General features: G+C 32.9%; 1 protein-coding gene across 1 annotated transcript; it reads left to right on the forward strand.

Annotated features, from left to right (window-relative positions):
* Nucleotides 1-940: 940 nt before the first annotated feature.
* On the forward strand, nucleotides 941-21,869 carry LOTGIDRAFT_73758 (hypothetical protein; the record flags this gene model as incomplete). Its single annotated transcript, XM_009066564.1, has 3 exons — nucleotides 941-971; nucleotides 11,151-11,267; nucleotides 21,793-21,869. Coding segments are annotated over 3 exons (225 nt in total), but the record flags the coding sequence as incomplete, so codon positions are not given.
* Nucleotides 21,870-22,193: the final 324 nt, after the last annotated feature.

Below are 22,193 nucleotides of genomic sequence, written 5' to 3' on the forward strand. Positions count from 1 at the left end.
GATAGATCCTCTTGACACAATTAGCTCCACTTTGGTTCTGATCGTTTTGTGATTTTAGCCAGGCTGTTGATAAGATTCAGCAAGAACATCTTCATAATAATGGGCATATGTAAAGATTTGGGTTTGGAAGTGGATTGGTGATAGATCCTCTTGACACAATTAGCTCCACTTTAGTTCTGATCGTTTTGTGATTTTAGCCAGGCTGTTGATAAGATTCAGCAAGAACATCTTCATAATAATGGGCATATGTAAAGATTTGGGTTTGGAAGTGGATTGGTGATAGATCCTCTTGACACAATTAGCTCCACTTTGGTTCTGATCGTTTTGTGATTTTAGCCAGGCTGTTGATAAGATTCAGCAAGAACATCTTCATAATAATGGGCATATGTAAAGATTTGGGTTTGGAAGTGGATTGGTGATAGATCCTCTTGACACAATTAGCTCCACTTTAGTTCTGATCGTTTTGTGATTTTAGCAAGGCTGTTGATAAGATTCAACAAGAAGATCTTATTAACTGAATCCTATATAAAAGCTTAAAGTTTATTTTGTTTCTTTTTTTCAGGGTTCAGGATATCTGGACTATAATCAATCAATGACTCTGTGGTCCACAAATATGGAATTAGAAACTGGAATCAAATGTGAACCCAACAGTCCATTAGGACTTAGTCGGTGTTCCCAACATTCATTAGATGACAATTTTGATCGTGATGTGTTTGGGGATTATGCTGCTCACGATGATTACGGATCAGACCGTTCGTACCAAGGGGATAGCGGTGATAGTGGCAATATATCGCCGTGCAGTGTCGATAATAAAATGGACTTTTGTGTATCCAGTGCATTGGTATCCGAGACTGATCTACTGGATGGGACTAAACGTGTGTGTTTAGTATGTGGAGATATAGCATCAGGATATCATTATGGTGTATCATCTTGTGAAGCTTGTAAAGCCTTCTTCAAAAGAACTATACAAGGTAAGTGTGGACATTCTGGTTTTCTTTGAGCATTGTTCAAATAGATTGCAGAGAAAAATGCTGAAATAACATGCTTGATCCAAAGATTCATGATAGGAAAGCATAGGATTTGAGTCATTATTGGTTGGTTTGTGGATGCTTAGCCATCAGTAGAAGCTGAAGTTGTAAGAGAAGTTTTTCAAATTGGTAAGCTTACATATTTTAGGGACATCATGATATAATCCCAATAAATTTGCAAATAAAAAGAATATGGAGAGCATTTTGGCGTTTTGTCATAATGTTATCAATTTGATAATACGAATACATGTCTTGGCATTGATAAATGCTAAGAAAATGAAGAAAATTACAAGGTAACTAAATAACAGTGATATGGTATATTTTAACAATTTTTCCATTTTATACCCTCTCCTATCATCTTCACTTTTATATCACAAGTCATTGAAAGAGAGCTATTGGTACTCTTAAAGATGGGTTCCCTTATTTTCATAAAATGAAAGAGCTAATACTTGAGCTACTGGTTCTGAAATACCAGTTTGTCTCACATCCATAATTAATAAACTAAAATAGAGGAGAATTACCAGCAGAATTCTAATGTCTGACTGATCGAGAAAGGTCAAAAAGTCTTTTTTGTTTATCCAGACTGTACATACATGGACATTTATGATTGGTTAAAACTCTTAATTATATGCAATAAGAACATGATATGATTAAGAATGTATACATGATAATTCATTAGAGACACCAATTAATCAGATAGTTTGCTTAATTTGACACTGAAAAATAAGGAAACCCATCTTTAACATAATGAGATCGGTTAGCACTTTACTGAAATTGCACTTTGTTTAAATGTCATCTTCTTTTCACAGTAAAATTCCAAAAATATTTTTAAGTAGATACCATTTCATGAAAAAATATGATTGCACCAAATATGGTATGCAGTGTAGGGTAATTGCTTAAAGATTGAACAAGTATTTTGCAGGAATTCTGCGTGATAGTGCTATAAAGGTCGATATCCTAATAGAAAGGTAGAATTGTTGCCCTTTAACCTTTCTAGCTATGTATTGAACATATGTTCTGGTGTACAAGTTAATCGTATCAGATGATAGTCTTGTAGTATATTTGGCACCAAATCTGTGTTTACTGGCTATAGAATGTTATTAACTTCTCTAGAATTGTTTTATCTGTCTTTTTCGTGATTGATTAGGCAATTTTAATGACTTGCCTTATTCAATATTGCCTAATTGTGTATCGTAAGCGAAAAAATTGACTAACATTTTCCAATTCAAAATTGAAATTTGATTACCGTAGTCATCGAGGTAGACACAAAATGAGAACAATCGCCATCCTGGATTTGCCATTCTGATGGTCCTAAATTAAAACCAATATGGTAAAAGGTTCACAAACACCGGGAAAGCCATGGCTACCGGGAAAGCCATGGCTTGGCGTACCTCTATCATCTTAGAGTAGCTGGCCTATTTCACAAAGTTACTTTTCAGAGTATAACTTAGACTTTCAGATTGTCTACAATTACATTATTCATACAAGCAAAGCAATGAAAGTAATGGCAATCTTATAGGTAGCAGACGTCATGATTGCTCTCTGTTGGGAATCCACGCAATAGCTATTTGTGTGCAGACTTACGGAGTTTGATTTGGAAAAGAACTGAACTGAAGTTTTCTCCTTGTGATTCTTTGGATGGACCAACAAAATTTTGATGGCCTTGGTCAAAGTGATCATTGATATAACAATATCTTTGGAAAAGTGTGTTTCTGACAGGAAACCCAGAGCAATTACTGATATATCAGTATATATACCATAAAATATTCCCAGAAGATTTCTACAGAGACGGCCTTGGGTGATCAGGGATATGAAATATGTTTCAAATCATCAAGATTTTGAAAATATTTGGTAATGTTTATGAATGTTTAAGAACTAATTTTCTTTTGACACCTGGTATTTTTTATGATATAAACCATGACGTGAAGATTTTTCAACTCCTTGATTTTATTAAAATTCTTAACATTTCATTGTGAATTGAATTATATAGATCTAGCTAGTAAATCTTTCATGATTACTGAAAACATCTTCTCATAACTCAACAAATTCATCATTGATTTTGATTAAAGAACCTTAAGGAAGGGTCAGTTTGACTTTTCCTGGTCGAATCTAATAACAATTGGAGTTTTACCCACTACTGGCAACTGGCAGCTTCTTGGAGAATCTAATTAGCAAAATGAATTGGATTTTTACCCACAACTGGCAAATTGGTAGCAACTTGAAGAATATAATAGCAATTGGATTTTTATCCACTACTGGCACATGGCAGTGCTTTTGGAATTGTTTTCTGGTTTCTGGCTTAACTAATTTCAAGTCGCCAATCTGACATCTTAACTTAGAACATTGATTGGCAAGAAAATCTGAAAGGTGAAGAAAAGGTGAAAATGTTTTAAAAAATTTCAAAAAGCAGAAGGGAACACGAAGAAAATCTGAAAAATTTGAAAAAACGTCTCAAAATCTTTGCAGGAGATGTTTAGATTGAACAAAACTGTGGTTGTTAAACCATAACATAGGGATGTGAAGTAGTTTTTTTAACTGTCGGATATTTTACAAGTTAAAACACTTCTTTATTTTATCTCTCACTTCTGCATGTAATTGAACCTCTTCATGGCTAATTTGTCACGTAGCTGAGTAGTGTTTTAAGTAGGGGATACATTAGCCTGGTAAACATCCGTTGCCATAAAGCCCTGGTCCTGTTGAAATACAGACCAGTGGTAGGAGGTTTATGTTGGTATCAAAGGAGAAAACCTGTGTAAATTGTTTAACTCTTGCATTAAATAATCAGATTAAAATTTTAAAGTAGACTAAATTTAAACGAGGTTATATTGTTTTAAAAACTTTTTTTTTTCAGTACACATGACCTGAATTTATGTTTAATGTTTTAATTTTGTCTATGTGGCAATTTTAAATATGGGTCATTTATGAACCAAATCTCTATTGTAAAGCGAAACTTATCCAAGGTAGATTCTAAAGAGTCCATGTTATTATCCTTGTAAAATTGGGTTTGCTTCTTTCTTTATTGATTTAAGTAAGAGGGGCTGACATGGAAAAAGCGTCTAGTCGTTCGAATGGGACAATAAACCGAGGCCCTGTGTGCTACAGGCTGTGCACGTTAAAGATTCCTCAACAGTTGGAAATTGAGAAAGAGCAAGCTAATGCTGCTGTCCTGGCAAAATTTCCCTTATTGCACCCTGCATAGCATTGCCCGTCTTCATTAGCCAACATGGTGTAGAAAAGTAGGACGTAAAACTCCATTCATTTCATTTTATTGATTTAAGATTAATTTATAATGTCTTTATAACTTAATAGACAAATATTTGGAGTCAAGACATGTTTCAGATATAGATCCCTATCAGGACTAAGAGATAAAGTTGTAATCCTTTATTGACTTAGATATGATCAAAGTTTAGCAGACTCACTGAACAAGAGTGAAATGTCATTGATCATATGGTAATTTGTTTAGGGAATAATTGTCTAAAAAGGAATTTACTAATAAAGAAAAATGAATACCTAGTAACTAATTAAAGAGATATGGGTAGGATTATATTTGGTAACAAAGGATTAAGCTCAGCTCTTTTATTCCCTTCCTTTCAATAATCCTGCCAGTGGCTAATCTCTATATAATGCTTAATCCTGGTTCAAGGCTATGGTCTAATTAATACTTTGTTAGGGACAGTTGTTTATATTATAACAATATTATAAACCTTAGGTCAATGAAAGATATTCCACATTGAATAACACAATTAAAGTTGGGCTGTGTTACACTGCCTGATCATTCACAACAACCAAACAAACTGTCCAAAACCATCCACTTGGTTCCAATCTAACTACTAACAACTATATATATAGTCTGAGATACCAACTTCTGCTGGAGGTGTATGTAAACTGGTCATCTACCAATCAACGAAAATATTCCAGTGCATATCTGGAGAAAATGCTAAAAGCAGTCCACTTTTAGTTATTAGGAACACAATTTGGTTTTGAATTCTAATAATTCTACCTGAAAACAAAATGGATTATTCTTTTTGTTTAGGTTGACTTCAATTGTCCCTGAATGTGTATTTTTCTTTTCGAGAGTCTGTAAGATTATGGCTACCCTATAATATTGTTGTCGATGTGTGAGTTCCGAAAAAAATATTTGTTAGTGAGGCACTTATATGCACTATACATGCTTTCACAGCAATGAGTGGCCCTGAACCTTTCATATAGACCAAATACAAACCATCTTACATTGTTAGTAAAACATTGTTATGTGACAAGAATGCTCTGCCAAATAGTCAAATAGCTTCACATAGCACAAAATACATTGTATACACTTACTTATAAAGTCATTGAACCCCTTCAATAACATTTTTTCACACAATAGCTTCAAGGTAGGCCTTGGTTGTTGGTGGCTACTCAAGCGTTTAGTGGAATCATGCTATAAGAATTGAAGTGATTGATCGATTGATTAGATTGACATGATATCTTTAATCTGCTTATTATATGATATCAATATTCCCACTCTAGTATTCATGATCAAACTAATTTCCATATGGCCAGGTTTTGGCGGGAAAATAAAGAAAACAACAGGACAATATAGAATACACCGGGGGTGTCTCATAAACACAACGCTGTGGTCTTTTGATAATATACTCCTGAATGTGCCTTAACAAGATTTGACACACGACACATTTTTGAAATGTATAGTGCATATTATGTATCAAAGGTATTATCAATAAATTAAGCATTTTACCCAAAATGGCTTGTAATTTTTCATCTTTAAAAAAAAAATGTCTGAAGATTTGACATGGTGTGTATCTAATATCCATTTTTTGTCCCAAATGTTTATAGCTTATTGTTAAAAGCTTGTTGACAAAGAAAAAAATTGAAAAAATTTCCTGCATTGCACAATGATTTTCACTCTACCATTTTGTTGTGTACTCTTGACTCTTTTTAATCATCTTATCTGTTAAAACATAAAATTGTCAAAAGTTTTTTAGGTAATGATATTGCTCAGTAGATTAATAATACAAACCACTTAGATTTTATTAGGCTATATATTTTGAGTGTGAAGTACTCTAATAAACTACTTGAAAATCTTAATTCTAATCTAATTCTACCTGCTCACACACCTGTGTTCTTTTGTTTATTAGCTCACTTTTTATAGACAATACGACAAGTTAACTGAACATGTATTGTAGAATTCTGTGCATTGCTTGTACAATTTTTGTAGCAATGTTTAAATATTTTGGCTTATGGTTGTATTACAGTTGTGATCTCTATGGTCAACCTATAGATGATTATCTAAATTGCTTTCTCAAATGATAAAGCTCAATTTTAGCTATCTATTAACATCCTCAAAGGTCTGAATATCTACTGGTAGAGCGTAAATTGAGTTCTAAATTTATTTCCTTAGATGTGAGAGCAGAATTAAGATATCCGCCATTTGATAGAGTTCTAAGGTTTTGGACACAGTTTTGATTTGATGCGTGGCAAATATGTCTGGACAGAATCTCATTGTGTTTCAACATAATTTTGAAAAGATAGCTTACAATTTATTTGAGACCAAAGAAATACCCTAATTTGCGCCCCAAATCTCTGGATATGACTACTAAAAGAGTGGTGCTAATTGAATTGGCTTTCTATTTTGTCAGTAAACATAGTAGAAATCTGGTAGATGGACTAGCCTGATGTAGAAAGAAAAGTAATTAGGAGCTACTGTATAATGGATGATGAAAGAACACTCAGTAAAGCGTTAAATTAATTATCAGGTTGTTGTGAGTGTTCCACTACCATAGTACCATTAGAAAAAAAGTACTATTCCTCAAGGGAATACTTCGATATTGACAGGTTAATCTGCCAACACTACAATATTCTTAATCTGAGGAAGGTCAATCTGGCGAAACTGCAGATGCATAGAGTTCATAGTGGATCAGGTTAACTTTGAAACTGGAAGAAAGGAGCAACAAGCGGCATATATATTAAAATCTGATCAATCACTGGATTTAGTGGACCTTAGGGCATTGATGACTGAAAAATCACAGTTGACATCTCCATTGTTTATGGCCTACCTATCTACCAGCAATAATTGCATCTTGTGATTTTCAGATCTATCAGGTTCATTGCTGCTGCTTGCTGTCTGTTATATGTCTGGATAATCTCTTTGCACATGAAGACTGCCACATGTCTAATGACTACTTTAAAACACCAGTTACTCTGAGCCATCATCCTTGTTAACAGAACTGATCTGATCTGTGTACATCTACTTTGAGGATGTAAAGGGTTTGATGATAAGTTTATTCAAAATTATCGTAAATATCTCTTCTCTGACTGTTAATTGAAAAATAATGCTGAAATAATGCTAAATAAGGTGATTGGTCATACAAGAATATAAAAGTAAAAGTTCTTTGTAAGGGGGAACAATCTCTTTTTTCTAAGAGTGTGATTCTGTACCTTCTAAGAGTGTGGTGTATGGTTCTGCTCCTTTTCTAAGAGTGTGGTGTGTGTTTCTGCTCTTTCTAACAGTGTGATTCTGCTCCTTCTAACAGTGTGATTCTGTCCTTCCCTGTGTGTGACTTGCTTACACCAGACAGGCAAGGTGGCATATTTTCAAACCGTATTTCCTCTCTGACAGTCAGTTAACCAATACTGTTTGATTACTTAATATAGAAATCTTAGCCTAAACTAACTTTGATGTTGTTGGCGCTATCTCATTGATTTTCAGGAACGAGGTTAAGATGACTTTACTACAACTCAATTATTAAATAGAATCTTTCCTCTGACTGAAAGTCTTTTATAAATCAGGATGTTAGGACTCTATTTAATTCCATTGCAATTTAGTCTGAGTGGTATGGGATAAAATGTTGAAATGGACGTCACGAAAAGTGTTGGGGGCCATTTTTAGGTCAAGAATTCAATTTGATTTCTATTTACTGTCTATAGGTCTGCAGATCTGGGAAATGAGTAGCTTTCCTCTAAAGAGCATTGTCAGCTAAATGCTTGGTTCAATCTGGCCTGAAGGAGATTACAGGGTATAATTTTTTGTTGATTTTGAGAGAACTTTTCGCTCGAGATCCAGACCATGCTAACTCTTTTCAAAACACCTGATGGTACTTCTCTTTGATGGAATCAACTACTCATGAAGGTAAATACGAACAGTAAATTTCTCTGCCATAGATGATGTACAGCAGAAAGCTGGTGAATTTATTCAGATAATACACAGCAGAAAGTTGGTGAATTTATTCAGATGATGCACAGCAGAGAGCTGGTAATTTATTCAGATGATGTACAGCAGTGATGCACAGCAGAAAGCTGGTGAATTTATTCAGATGATACACAGCTAAAAGCTTGTGAAATTATTCAGATGATGTACAACAGAAAGCTGGTGAATTTATTCAGATGATATACTGCAGAAAGATGGTGAAAATATTCAGATGATGCACAGCAGAAAGCTTCATTTCTTCATATTCCCCTTAGTAACTGTTATATACATAACAATCATATACCTTGTTATAAACTGTCTAGAAATCAATTGCTTATTGTGATATTCATCCCCTGGGCTTTGGAATGATGTAATTTAAATGTCGTGTTGAGGAAATTGAAATCTGCTTGCCATTCTCTCTTGTTTTTCTTATATCATTGTGCCAAAGTTCTGGTTCACAGCTAGAATCTTCTAGATAACATCTTCTCTCTTCATGAAGAAATATGAAAGTATTTCATCAAAAGCAATCTGTTGTTTTATAAATCTGAGCAGTGGGGATGTACAGTTGGTTACAAGGCAGGGAGTCCAATTACCGTCTGCTTGGCAATTACGTGCTCAGGTTATATATATTTAATCGAACAGAATTGTTTTTGTTTTGCCAAGAACAGGTCTACCAATTGCCAAAATGCTTTATCTACATCAAAACAAAATGTTATATAGGAAAAACAAATGAGACTGTCGTGAAAATTGCGTCTGCAAAGTTTGTCTTATGTTTGCCAAGGGATCAAAGTGACACAAGTCTTTAAGTGCTGAAGTCTAGGCAAGGACAATGAATACTTGTAAAATTTACAAGACAAAATATTTTCTGATACATTAATCTTTGATTTGAGAGTTTGAAATTGGTAATTTTGGTGGAAGTTTTTTGAAAGACATCTGAAAGGTGGAGAAACTATTACCAATAATACTTAGCCAATAAGATTAGTAGATATGATGTTCTACACAATGTAATGACATGTCTATTCTATTCCATTACTATTGTGGTTAAAAAGTATTGTAAATAAAAAACCTTGAATGACGTCAAACATTATTAGTGGGATTGATAACTAACTCCTACTACTATTAGATTATAATATATCGATTGAAGTATAATTCCTATAACACTGGGCCATTATTACATTATTAGATATATACATCTCTAATCAATAAATTAACAGTATATTAATTGATATCCGCTAACATATGAGATATTATTCAGTAATTGCCCCTTAATCACCTGAAATTACCCCACCTTCATTTTCTTGTCATGTTCACATGCATATTTATAGATTTTCAAAGACTTTCAATAAGAAAGGTGAATTTGAGATTGTTAGGTATGAGGTAGATAATTGCCAATATATGTGATGAATATCATTTAATTTTTGTTTTTTTAAAGAAAATATACATGTTATCATCATCTAGATATTTCTCTCTACAAATTGATAAAACTTAATTCCATTTATCTGTATCCCTTTTCAGAAGTAAAATTCGAGATTCTGTCTTCATTTCAAGAGTGTTAACATTGTCGTAGGCAGTTAGTACCCAAGATTTCATGATTATATCTGAATATAGGAAATGTTGTGGAAATGCATGAGTAAATGTTCTTAGAAGTACATTTGCAATAAGACCCTAAGTCAGAGTTTAATTCTGAAAAGAGATATGGTTAGCTGTAATTGAGCTCTATCAACTCATTTAACAAATATAAGTAACTATATCTCTGCCTTGAAATACAATAAATTGCTGGTAATTAAATTTAGTTAACGAGCTATAGCAATACACCATAAGTATTCTGTATATTAAATCATCTAATTGTATATTACAAGTTAGGCTGATGACCTTATGAAACCCTAACATTATCATATCAATACAGATTAAAGGGATTATATACAGTAATGATATATATCATAAACCCCCTCGCTGCTGAGACACATGACCTATTTTTATATTTTGTATATTCAGGGTTTTATTGCTGATGTATTCAGCTCATGTTTCTCTTGTAACTATTATCTTAGTCCAAATCTCATTTGAATAAACTTGTTTTTGTCAAAACATATAAAAGATATTTGATCTAGAACTAGTTAAGGAAAAGTCTAGAACTAGTTAAGGAAAAGTCAAGAGCTAGTTAAGGAAAAGTCTAGAACTAGTTAAGGAAAAGACAAGAGCTAGTTAAGGAAAAGTCAAGAGCTAGTTAAGGAAAAGTCAAGAGCTAGTTAAGGAAAAGTCTAGAGCTTGTCAAGGAAAAGTTTTGAGCTAGTTTAGAAAAAGTCTAGAACTAGATAAGGAAAAGTCTAGAACTAGATAAGAAAAAGTCTAGAGCTAGTTAAGAAAAAGTCTAGAACTAGTTAAATAACAGTCTAGAACTAGATAAGGAATAGTCTAGAGCTAGTTAAGGAAAAGTTTGACCAAAGCCCTTTTTGCGCTGACCGATTTTTTGTGTTCTTTGAAAACAGAATAATTTAATGTCACATCCCATTTATTTTGTTGAAATGATGAAAAAACATCCCCAGGGTGTAACATTGTTTTTGAAAGAAAAGAGTATCGCTTTTCTTAAAAGAAAATAGAAAAATGTGGTTTGGTACAATATGCTACTAAGCAAAGAAATCTGATCCAGATTTTGTCTTGAACAATCTGAAAAACCTGTAAGCAGATTGTTCTTTGTGTTTACTTTTAGACAATATTCCTCAGAATAATTTCCATCTAAAAGATAAAAGATATTTCTATGTAGGGAATGATTGAAGAACCTTGTTAAGATTGGAATTCAATTTGCATGTCACCACATAAAACTTCCTAATGGATATTAAAGCTGTCATGCTGTTAGAAAGCAATTGTTGATTATCAGAAAAATTTCTGAAAATCTAACCTGTTTAACCAGATATATAGATTAATTTGTTTATTTTTTTCAGGAAATATAGAATACTCCTGCCCAGCTAGTGGAGAATGTGAAATAACTAAAAGAAGACGTAAGGCCTGCCAAGCTTGCCGATTCCAAAAATGTTTAAGAGTTGGCATGCTTAGAGAAGGTAAGGAACAATTTCAAATCTGCGACATTTTTCTCCAAATTCTATTGATTACCGTTTTTCTTGCTTTCGAAGGAAAATCGATTATCTGGGATCATTCTAATTCAGAATATATATTGATGCTAAGACATTGTTTTTACAAATGCCAAAATAATCATTTTTAAGAATATGTTTTTACAGAAGACAATTTTCAGTTTTTGGAAGTATTTATTGACAAAATTTATTTTGAAGCTGATGTTCCAATTCATTAAAAAAATAATTGGTAAAATTCGATTTACCAATGAAAGTAGAAAGACTGTAGCTAATGAATCATTCATAAAAAAGGCCATGTTAAGTCTCTAAGATCACAGGTTAAAGACGGAATTTACAAATTTTATCTTTAAAATACATTTTCTTGTCTATATCTGGCTGGATTGGGACATGATGAAACAGGAAATGATATTTTTTATGGGAGAAGATGTCTAAATAAAGTCATCTTTCTCACAATCATTGATTAAAAAAGAAATCCACACGAAATGTAAATGAAGTCAGAAGAATGTCAGGAATTTGGGACCTATCTATATTCCTGTCTGAGTAAGGTATTGATTCCATAATCCAAAAGCATTGATTTTTTCTGACTTTTCTTCCAACATGGCACCGTACTAGAAAAGATAACTGACTAATCATCGATTGGTCTGAAGATCTGAATAGTTTGTACACAGTGCAGCTTGTAGTTTGACCAAGCAAAAATATACATTTTCTAAAAATATCCAAACCAAGAAACAAATACAAGGTTAATCTAAAAGGGATTGTATTTGTAAAGAGATTTGCTAAATTTTGTATGTGTATCAGGGACACTGATAGCATTGATTTGCCTTAATCCAATTTTCAATTAGATATCTGTGGTTCTTGCAATTCAACCAAAACTAGGCGTTTAATGTAGTCACTATTGCAAAGGTTCTCGCATTTCAATAGCTACTTTTGCGATAGTCTAAATTTAAGTGTAATTTCAAGAAAAAGACATCTGATTGAAAATTGGGATGGTGCAAATCGATTGGTTTCCCTGATACACATAAAATTTTTAGAAAACCTCTTAACAATGCCTTCAAAAGCATTTAAACAGAATAGCCAAGCCCACTCCGTCTACTTTTACTGTTCATTTTTTCAAATTTTTCATAATTTGAAATGAGTACTATATAATAGATCATGAAGTATATCTCTTGATGTGTTAAGCACCTGATTAAGTTTGATTTATTACTTTGATTACTTGATTTATGTTGATTGATATGAGATATCAAAATTAAATATTGAAAAAATCTTAATATAAATGGTTCAGTGAAGGTTGGAGATCTAATAAGAACTTTAATATTACCAGGAGTCTTTCAGACTATCAGGTGGAATGGTCAGCGATTAATTCCTAGATAATGAGGTCCTGACAGGCTTGCATCTAAAAACAGGAAACATTTGGTCTCTTGGTGGAATTCTCAGATATTTGTTCCTTGATAATAAGGTCCTGACAGGCTCCCATCTAAAATCAGAAATCTTTCAGACTATTATAAGGTGGAATGGTTAACAATTTGTGCCTAGATAATAAGGTCCTGACAGACTCCCATCTAAAATCGGGAACCTACCAGACCTCCCAGGTGGAATGGTTAGCATTTTGTGCCAAGATACTTCAAATCAAAAATGGTAGTCACTTGTAAAAAGGCCTGATAGTAATAATTCTGATCCTGAAGGTCTTGCAGCTTAAGTCAGGAATGCTTTCAGACATTTTGGAATAATGGTCAGCAATTTGTGCCAAAGTAAATTCCAGTAGAATTGGCACCAATGGAATAGCAGGATTTAAGCGACTATAATAAACTGATTGACCTGTCAGCAGGTCTTGATTGACGTTAGCTTGGGATATCATTAGAGAGTATCATACCATATGCTCATCGTAGAATCTCAAGATTTTTTCTCTAATTTACCATTACCAACAAACATTCTTCTTTGCTGCATTAAGTCCGAGTTAGTCTGGCTTTAATTTGGTCTTGTTTTACGAATTTGTAATAAACAATTTTGTAATTATGGAAACATCAACATGTTCTCTGAAACGTTTTCTTTACTAGAATTTTTTTTCTTCGTTAAAATATTTTATTCTGAACACACTGTTGTGTTCCTCTTGCAGCTTGATTTGAAATCAGAGTGGACCACTTCACATAATTGCTGTGGCCATCGAATAATGATTCTGAGTGACACTTGCTACCTCCAATTGACAAGAGCTCATCTCATGCAGCCAACATTCAGATACAATATAACCTCATAACCTGTTAATATACCATTATTGGACCTCCAATGTAGGATCAAAGTAAGAAAACTCGCTGAAGCTCAAAGTTATCTGAAATCAAGGTTGAATAACTTTTTGTAGCTTTATGACTTTTGTGGGGGTGTTTCCTGTCTGAAGCCAACTGAATTGTGGAATTGAAATCAAAACCTGTTCAGGTCATGATAACTCTACCCACGTCTATTGAAGGGGGTTAAATAAAGATCAGACTCTCTCAGACTAAGTTGTGTTTTCCATGCCATCTGTTTAAGAAGAAGATTTACAGTGTATTATTGTGTATGTATTTAGTTCAGGGTTGCTATATATAGTGTTAGATACCAGCAGATAGTTACACGCCAGCAGCAAGGGAATTACAAATATCAGATTCACATACCTACCACTTTAATACCTGAGACAATCAATCAAGTTCAACACCTTCCTCTGTTAAACTACCTTCGTTTATCTGCTTTGTCAAAATAGTTTTCAGAAACCTTGTGCTACTGCCTTGTGCAATCTTTTACGATGAGAGATGAAGATTTTAAAATGTTTCGAACTTGAACGATAGACTTTTGCATGTTTTCAACAGCTCCAATCTGAAACGATCATTCACATATTAATTCATTCACTGAAAATCAAATGGTCTAAGATTATCAATGAAATTTACCCCTTTTGAAAATTTTGGTCGAAAACAGTCAATTGAAATCAAATGCCTTCCACTTTTAAACAACTGGTCTGAATCAAGTTCAACTTAATACTTCCCACCTTTAAAATACCTGGAATGAGTTCATCAATCAAGTAGAACTATTTATCTGTTAACACCTGTAATCTGCTATATTTTATTTCACTAGCCTTCAACTACTTTCACTTTATTTTTAACCTAACATTCCACTCAAATCTTTGTAAACAAACTGGACTTTGAGCCAATATCTTAGAGTTATTTTCTTTCGATCTAATTAAATCTGGCAGATAGATGAGAATAAAGATGAATTGTCTTCATTTCTTATGAAAACTACTCCAGGCATATCCAGATTTTTTTAGTCACCAAGGTAATTATTTGGCATACATTCAAAAAAAGATTATTTGGGAATGCAAAAAAAACCTCTGTTGGTCCTGATTATGTTTCCAATCTTCATCAGGGCAGACATCAGAAAAGTTATTTCATTATGGAAGACTCTGACCCTTTATGTTAACAAAATAGCACTCTTTAATTAATACATTAACATCTTTCTCTTGGGATATAAAATGGCATAATATATATGTTAAGCTTTCACTCTAAGACCAAAATGGATTATGACACTGATAATAAAACCCTATCAATAATTGATAGAATAAGATACTGGCCTCCATGCACTTAACATTATAATGCTTGTATTAGTGATATTTCAGTCAACAAATACTGTAAACTGTCATGCATGTTAATTATTTACATTTGATTAACTAGCTTTAGTGGGTCCATTTTAGGTGTATTTGTGTTGCAGACAACACTCACTATGATATGATCATTACAATATCAATTATCGTTGTCTGGGCGTTTTGCAACCAATTTGATGTCATATCATCCTATTTCTGAATGCCTGAAACACACAAATTCAAGCCAATACAAATGATAGATTAAGAATCTAAACTTGTTTCTTTGTAGTCTACTGAACAATGTATATAGATCCCAAATGAAATTTAGTCTCTGGTTGTCTCGAAATTTAGTCTCTGGTTGTCTCGGGGAAGATTCAAAGCTCTTGTGATACTCGTATCCAGATTGTAGAGCAGAATGATCTTTCATGTTGTCTTATTTCATTAGGTAGTCAGCAGAAGATAGTTGAAGGCTTGTTTTCTCATTTTTGATAGGGAAATAAATTGACAAAATTTCTGTGTGCTAACTTTCTAACTGATTATCTCAGTGGTATAAGTTTGGTTTCTCTCCAGGAAGATGTGTTCTAATTTTCTATGTTGATTTCCTGCAACTGGTATTCATAGTTTAAGTCAATACCAGTGTGAGTTGGCCTTTAGTTAGTCAGTAAGATATTAGTTCTAGCTAAGATGGAGAAAGAGTGGGCTGAAATCATGACCACATGGAGGATTAGGTAGCTAGCAGAATGTGGGTGCCAGCTTTGATTTAAAATTGAATTGTTTTTGTAGTTTAATCCTTTATGTTCCAACAAGCCGATTAGAGAGAGGATTAAATCATCATCTCTTAGTAGGTGTTTGAATAGAACCATCTGGCATCACAATTAAACACAACTTCAAAACAAGCTGTAAATCCTGAAATTATAAACAGGAATCACAAAAACATTTAAGCTTCAAGACGCTTTTGGTTGTACTGTCAGATAAATCTTTAATACAGCCCTTTTAAGGAAGCTCTGCATCCGTTACGGCTGTTTTGCTTTTGGGGCTCTTTGCTACCTCTTCTTCAGATGGACCTTAAACTAATCTTTCTTTGAGATACTTTTGGTTATGCCTTGATGATTCTAGAATAGAGCCCCTTTTAAGAAAGATTACTGTGACCCCTTTTTTACTTTTGGTGTTCCATTTTACCCGTTCAGATGGAATTTAAAACCAATCTTTCTTATGTAAACTGATCAACATTAATTGCATGGCAGCCTTTTCTTTGAGTTACTACTTTTACATAATTTGTAGCATCAGACTTCAACGCAGATTCACTTAAAAATTACTCTGATCAAAATTTCACGTTAAAAGGATATCGTTTTTCCATGCAATCGTAGAAAGACATTGTTTTTAAGAAATCAAAGAAAAAATTTATAATAGAATGTCGAAGTTGTAGTCTGGGAGAAAAATGTGTATCACATCTTCACTGACATTTCTCAAATATCCATACACCTACCTAACTTGCCGTCTGCCAAATATTTCATTTACCAGGGAAATATCATAGAACACGTCCATCAGCACTCTAGACATCATGTATTTATATTTACAATAGATATAATGACATTAACATCCAATGTTTAAGAACTTGTAAGATATTATGTTTGTCTTGAAATATTATGTCAACAGATTGGTTCATTGTTAGTTTGTTCTAAATTTGCCTTGCCCACCTTCAAGTTCAGAGCCTGTATTCTCAAAACGATCTTAGAGCTAGGACGTCCTAAAAACAATGTTAGAAGTTAAGACCCTAGGATGTCCTAGCGCTAAGATTGTTTCAAGAATACAGGACCTGAACATTGCCAGATAAGTTAATAAATTGCTTACAATGAAAACACCAAGTTACATCAATTATGGGGAAACCAGATAAAAATAGGTGACATATACTAGGCTTACAGGAAGCAAACCACTTTGGCTCCAGAGGATGCCATGATCAAACGATAACTTTGAAAAAATTGAAATTGATAGAATTGCCACAATGTTATTGAAATGATAGCATGATCATTGTATTCAAAATAATAGCATTATCACTATGTTAATGACATGATAGCATTATCACTTTGTAATTTTGGAATGATAGTATTATCACTCTGTAATTTTGAAATGATAGCATTATCACTTTGTAATTTTGAAATGATAGAATGATCATAATATTAAAAAGAAGGCATGTAATTGAAATGATATCACTATAATTGTATTCAAAATGATAGCATTATTACTATGTAAATGAAAAGGTAGCATTATCTTAGTATTTAAAATGATAGCATTATCATTTATGTATACAAAATAATAGCATTATGTAAATGACAAAGTAGCATGATAGCACTAACTAACACTATAAGTAATTAAACTGAGTTGATTTTGATCTCAAGTCTGAAGTAGGCCAAGTTTGGATATGGATGGTTGCTGGTATGTCAAATGGTAGTAAACAACAAATAGTATCTATTGTTATAAATAAGTCACTGTTTGTTTACAGAAGTTATTTTGACTGTTAGTAAAGAGATGGTAGTTGATAAATAGTGCCATCTTGTCATCATTAATAACTATATACTAGTTTTACTACTGAATTAAAGGGACACAGCCATCGAGATTATATCTTACTGCAGTTCGGAAGACCAAACCAAACCAAACCAAACCAAACCAAATCAAACCCAAATCAAATCAAATCAAATCAAATCAAATCAAATCAAATCAAAAGATCAAGTTCATTGGTCATTTCAGTTAGTTCTCACATTTGGCTAATAAAAATATAGTCCAAAAAGTATAAACGAATCTCCATTTCCAATGTCCTGATGAGGATTTATATCTGAAACATGTCTACAGTGAGCTGATCTCTTCTAATGAGCAGCCATTTATGACCAGATATTGAATTTTAATACAGAAAGTATCCACTGTTGATGGAACTTTTTTACGAGGTATCTATCCCTTCAAACCCTGTAGAGTTCAGTGCCAACTTCTAGTTTAGAAATCTGTTAAATCTATTAGCTTTATTTATCAGACTTATTTTTCTACAATCACCAGTTAATAGATATAGTGACTGTTGAGCTGCAATTATCCTGAATTATCATTTCAAATATTATGTATGTATGTAGTCGTTACTTTCCACAATGTAATATTGATCAAAGAGTTAGTCTTTTGAGCACCTTATTGAAACTCTGTACAAGCAAGACAATGCCGTCAATCATAAATCTCATCCGAAGAAAATTAGGCAAAATTAGGAGTATAAGTTGTTCAGTTCAGAGACATCTTTGGAAATGAAATGAACATGAAATGAATGGAGTTTTACGTCCTACTTTTCTGCCCCATGTGGGCTAATGAGGGAAATTTTTCCAGGACAGCTCTTTTTCGATTTCCAACTGTCGAGGGATCTTTAACGTGTACAACCTGTAGCACACAGAAAAATCTGAGGTACTATCTCAGGATTGAACCCTGGACGTTCAGATTATCTAGCAACTCACTGAGCCACCGCAGCTCCCAGAGGCATCTTTAGAGCATAGCCAAAATCCCAAGGGTTCTCGCATGGATATCTTCATCAAAATTGTGAAATTATTAAAGCAGACTGCAAGCTAATTAAACACTTGTTTGTCAATATTTCTCAACAATCTAAATCTATATATATATATCAACCCAATTGATTTTGTATAGTTAGTGATTCTTCTAGTTAGTACAGTAATGTACATCAACATCAATAATTGATTAATTTATATGATAAACAATATTAACAGTATTAACTAGATATGTTTTTCTAGATAATTCCTATTCTAGTCTGTAATCCACTAAGGAATATACTCGGATTGAGAGGCCAGGTTTAAAACTTGTTGCTAGATGTTATTACGTTTATCAAATGAAATTTAGATACAACTCTGTTTGTGAATTTGATTTCAAATTATATGGTTTATTTCAAAGGTGCATTGGGCAAGATTGACCTGATGTACTCCATTATTTCATTTGACCCAGCTGTAAAAGGTACAGATAATCTATGCCAAGAGGTTTGCCCAAGGACCAGTTGGTAGAAAGGATCCATGTGAACCTAAGTTGTTATCCTTGTAAAACATCTCCCCTTTTATTGCCTTGTTTAACAGTTCTGTCAAACAGTTCATTATTTTAGCAGTTATGATCTGATACTAAGACAAAAACAGACCAACCACTGTGATTACATTAGTTGTTAATTAGAGAATAGTTTCTCATTAGGTCATTAGATTAATTACTCCTGTAGAATGAGTGCACAAAAGTAATATATAGTAACCTATATTGGTTGGTTTACTTTCGTGTGTACCAATTTCTATCATTGTTTTACAACAGTAAAAATATTGATTTTAAGTAGCAATAGTTTGAAGAGAAATGTAGGTTGATTGAATCTGCCTTCCTAACAAGCACTGGAATTTTATGTTCTCCTTTGCCCTGCTTTTTAGTCTTATGAAGACAGTCATTGATACCGGTATCATTTGCTGCTATTTAGATTGTGCCAGGATAGAAAGAATTCCACATGCATTCTGTAGCTGGAAGGGCCTGGGTTTATCAGCTACACCAACAGGGGAAAAATTTCACTTTTTGATAAGCTTAATGAAAAATTGTGCTTTTTGGCATTGTCAAATTTTTGCGATTTTGAAAAGGTTTACCCAATTTGTTAGATTTCAGCTGACTGGAGAATTAATTTGATGATAAATTCAGGGGTGATTGCTTCCAAACAGGAAAAATTAAGTGGCATTAGCTAATGATTAGAAATCCTAAGACATGGACTGATAATGACTGTTTTATAGTATGTGATATCAAACTAGAAACAATATAAACAACACAGTTAGATACTCCTTCAACACTATCATTAGACTTCTATTCTGATCATAGTTTATATCTCTACCAAATAAACAAATTCCACCATTTCTATGGAATTTCACCCAGAATTGATAAATATAAACCACAATAGTATGGTTACTAGGTTACATGTATCAAGACTTATATAGATTGGTAAAGATAGTCACTTTAGACTTTTGGAATTTTCACTGAAACCAATTTGGCGTCTGCTTGATTTTCAATCAGTTGTTTTGTTAATATTTATTGGAATTAATCTTTTAAAATCTATCACCAAACTGGTTGACTGGATGATACTCTCTTGTGAATAAATTATCCCATTGCACAATTCCTAAGACGCTTATATTCTGTAGCCTAGAAAGATGCCTCATGATGGATCATTTCTGATATTCCTTGTCTAGAAAGATGCCTCAAATGCCTCATGATGGATCATTTCTGATATTCCTTGTCTAGAAAGATGCCTCAAATGCCTCATGATGGATCATTTCTGATATTCCTTGTCTAGAAAGATGCCTCAGGATGGATAATTTCTGATATTTCTTGTAAAAAAAGTAGGATATAGGAATATATTTTGTATTCAGTAAAATACTTTGCAGTCTCAAGCTTTGAACTTCATGTTTCAATATTGATAATTCCATTTCCTCATAAAAGCTGCTAATTTTAAGTAAATAAATGGAATCTATTGAAGTTATTGTAAGCACTCTATTGATTTGGCAGCATTCATTGAAATTTTTATTGATTCTTTTACAAGAATTAAAAAAGAATATCATTAAATTTTCTTTGCCAGAAACTGACTTCCTCTTCTAATCCGTGATTGATAGGAAACATTTATTTCAAGATGGTTCTAGAAACTAACTTAGTATTAAACCAGATATTGTCTGATGTAATTGATCGCAGCTCAAACTGTGTAGGTTGGTAAGAATTAAACCTGATTAATGAATTCTCAGGGGTTGTTGTGCCTCGTGGGTCCATTCTATTTCTTCCATTCTTTAATTAATATCTTATTTTCTGGAATTTGATAACCAAATCATTCTCTTTTTGTCAATAAAAGAAAAGAAAAGAAAAGAAAGAAACAACTTAGGTTCAGGAGAATCTTGTCTTACCAGCTGGTTCCTTGACAAAACCTCCTGTTATTATCAATATCCATTTATAAGGATGGGTGCGCCATTTTATGGGGTTGAAATTAGTCTTGAATATATCTAGATATTTAGTCTTCAGAAGTACTAAAAATGTATGAAGATCACAAAATTCCTTTAACAATACTTCAAACTAAGAATTTTACTCACCATTTCTTTATATGTCTTTTCTATATATCACAGAGTATAGTAAATTGACAACTCGTCATTTTAACATTCAATCGCAGATAATTCTAGGCACACATGGATTTGAAGGCTCAAATTTAAATGGTGAAATTTGAACCTATAACTGTTTGGCTTAGCAAAAAAAATCCTGTTTCTGAGACTAAAGTATGGTTGGACAAACAAAAATGGAACTGTCTCTTTAAGTTCATACAGTTATAATTGAAGATAAGGTCTCAATTAATAATACCTTTCTTTTCCTCTCTTGAAAAATTTCTCTTAAACTAAACTAAGAATTCATTATTTAAAAGTACAACAACATTTGGTGAATTCCTAGCACTCTATTTAAACATGCTATATTAAATTGATTTTCCAAACTTTTTGTTGAGACAACACATCAATTCTCTAAGACATTATAAACTATTTTCAGACAACAAAACACTTCTATTCTGTTAAATCAGAAAACAAATTTAACCTTTTGGAGACAATGGCAGATAATAAATTGTTAAACGTGTTCTGATCTGTATGCTTTAATGGCCGAGGATGAGGTAGCATTGCTGCAAATACAAATCAGTATAAATTGTGGCCGCTTGTGATGAAAAAGTTATTAATTCATTTCGATAATACATGTATGTTTGGTGTTTAAAACTTTTTTCTGACTTTGTTTTCTTGCGGATATTAAGGATAAATGTGAACTGAATGGAATTAAGATAGAATATTCTAGTTCATCCGATATCTAATAATATGATTTATATTTATATTTCAGGTGTTAGATTAGATCGTGTACGAGGTGGACGACAGAAATATAAACGTGGAATAGATTGTCAACCAGTCTTACAACCCATTTATCAAATTAAAAAACCATGTATTGAATGTAAGTACCATCTATTTCTACTATTCTCTCAGAGAACAAGTAAGAGAGGTGTATTTGAGAGTTGTGCATTGTTACTCAAATTTATCTGAAACCAGACAAGATTTTTTTTCGCTTTTAAGCTTTCTACAACGCCAAAATCCCATTTCTCTGTCGGTTCTGTTTTTTCTGAAACGATCGAAACAGTTTTTTCCATGTCCGTTCTGTTTTTCTCCGCATTTAACATAGAAGTAATAATATAGTTCAATTGCACTTAAAAATTGACAATGATGTGATTGGTAGGATACCACATATCG

The sequence above is a fragment of the Lottia gigantea genome, assembly GCF_000327385.1.
Source record: "Lottia gigantea unplaced genomic scaffold LOTGIsca_78, whole genome shotgun sequence".
NCBI classification, from domain to species: domain Eukaryota; kingdom Metazoa; phylum Mollusca; class Gastropoda; family Lottiidae; genus Lottia; species Lottia gigantea.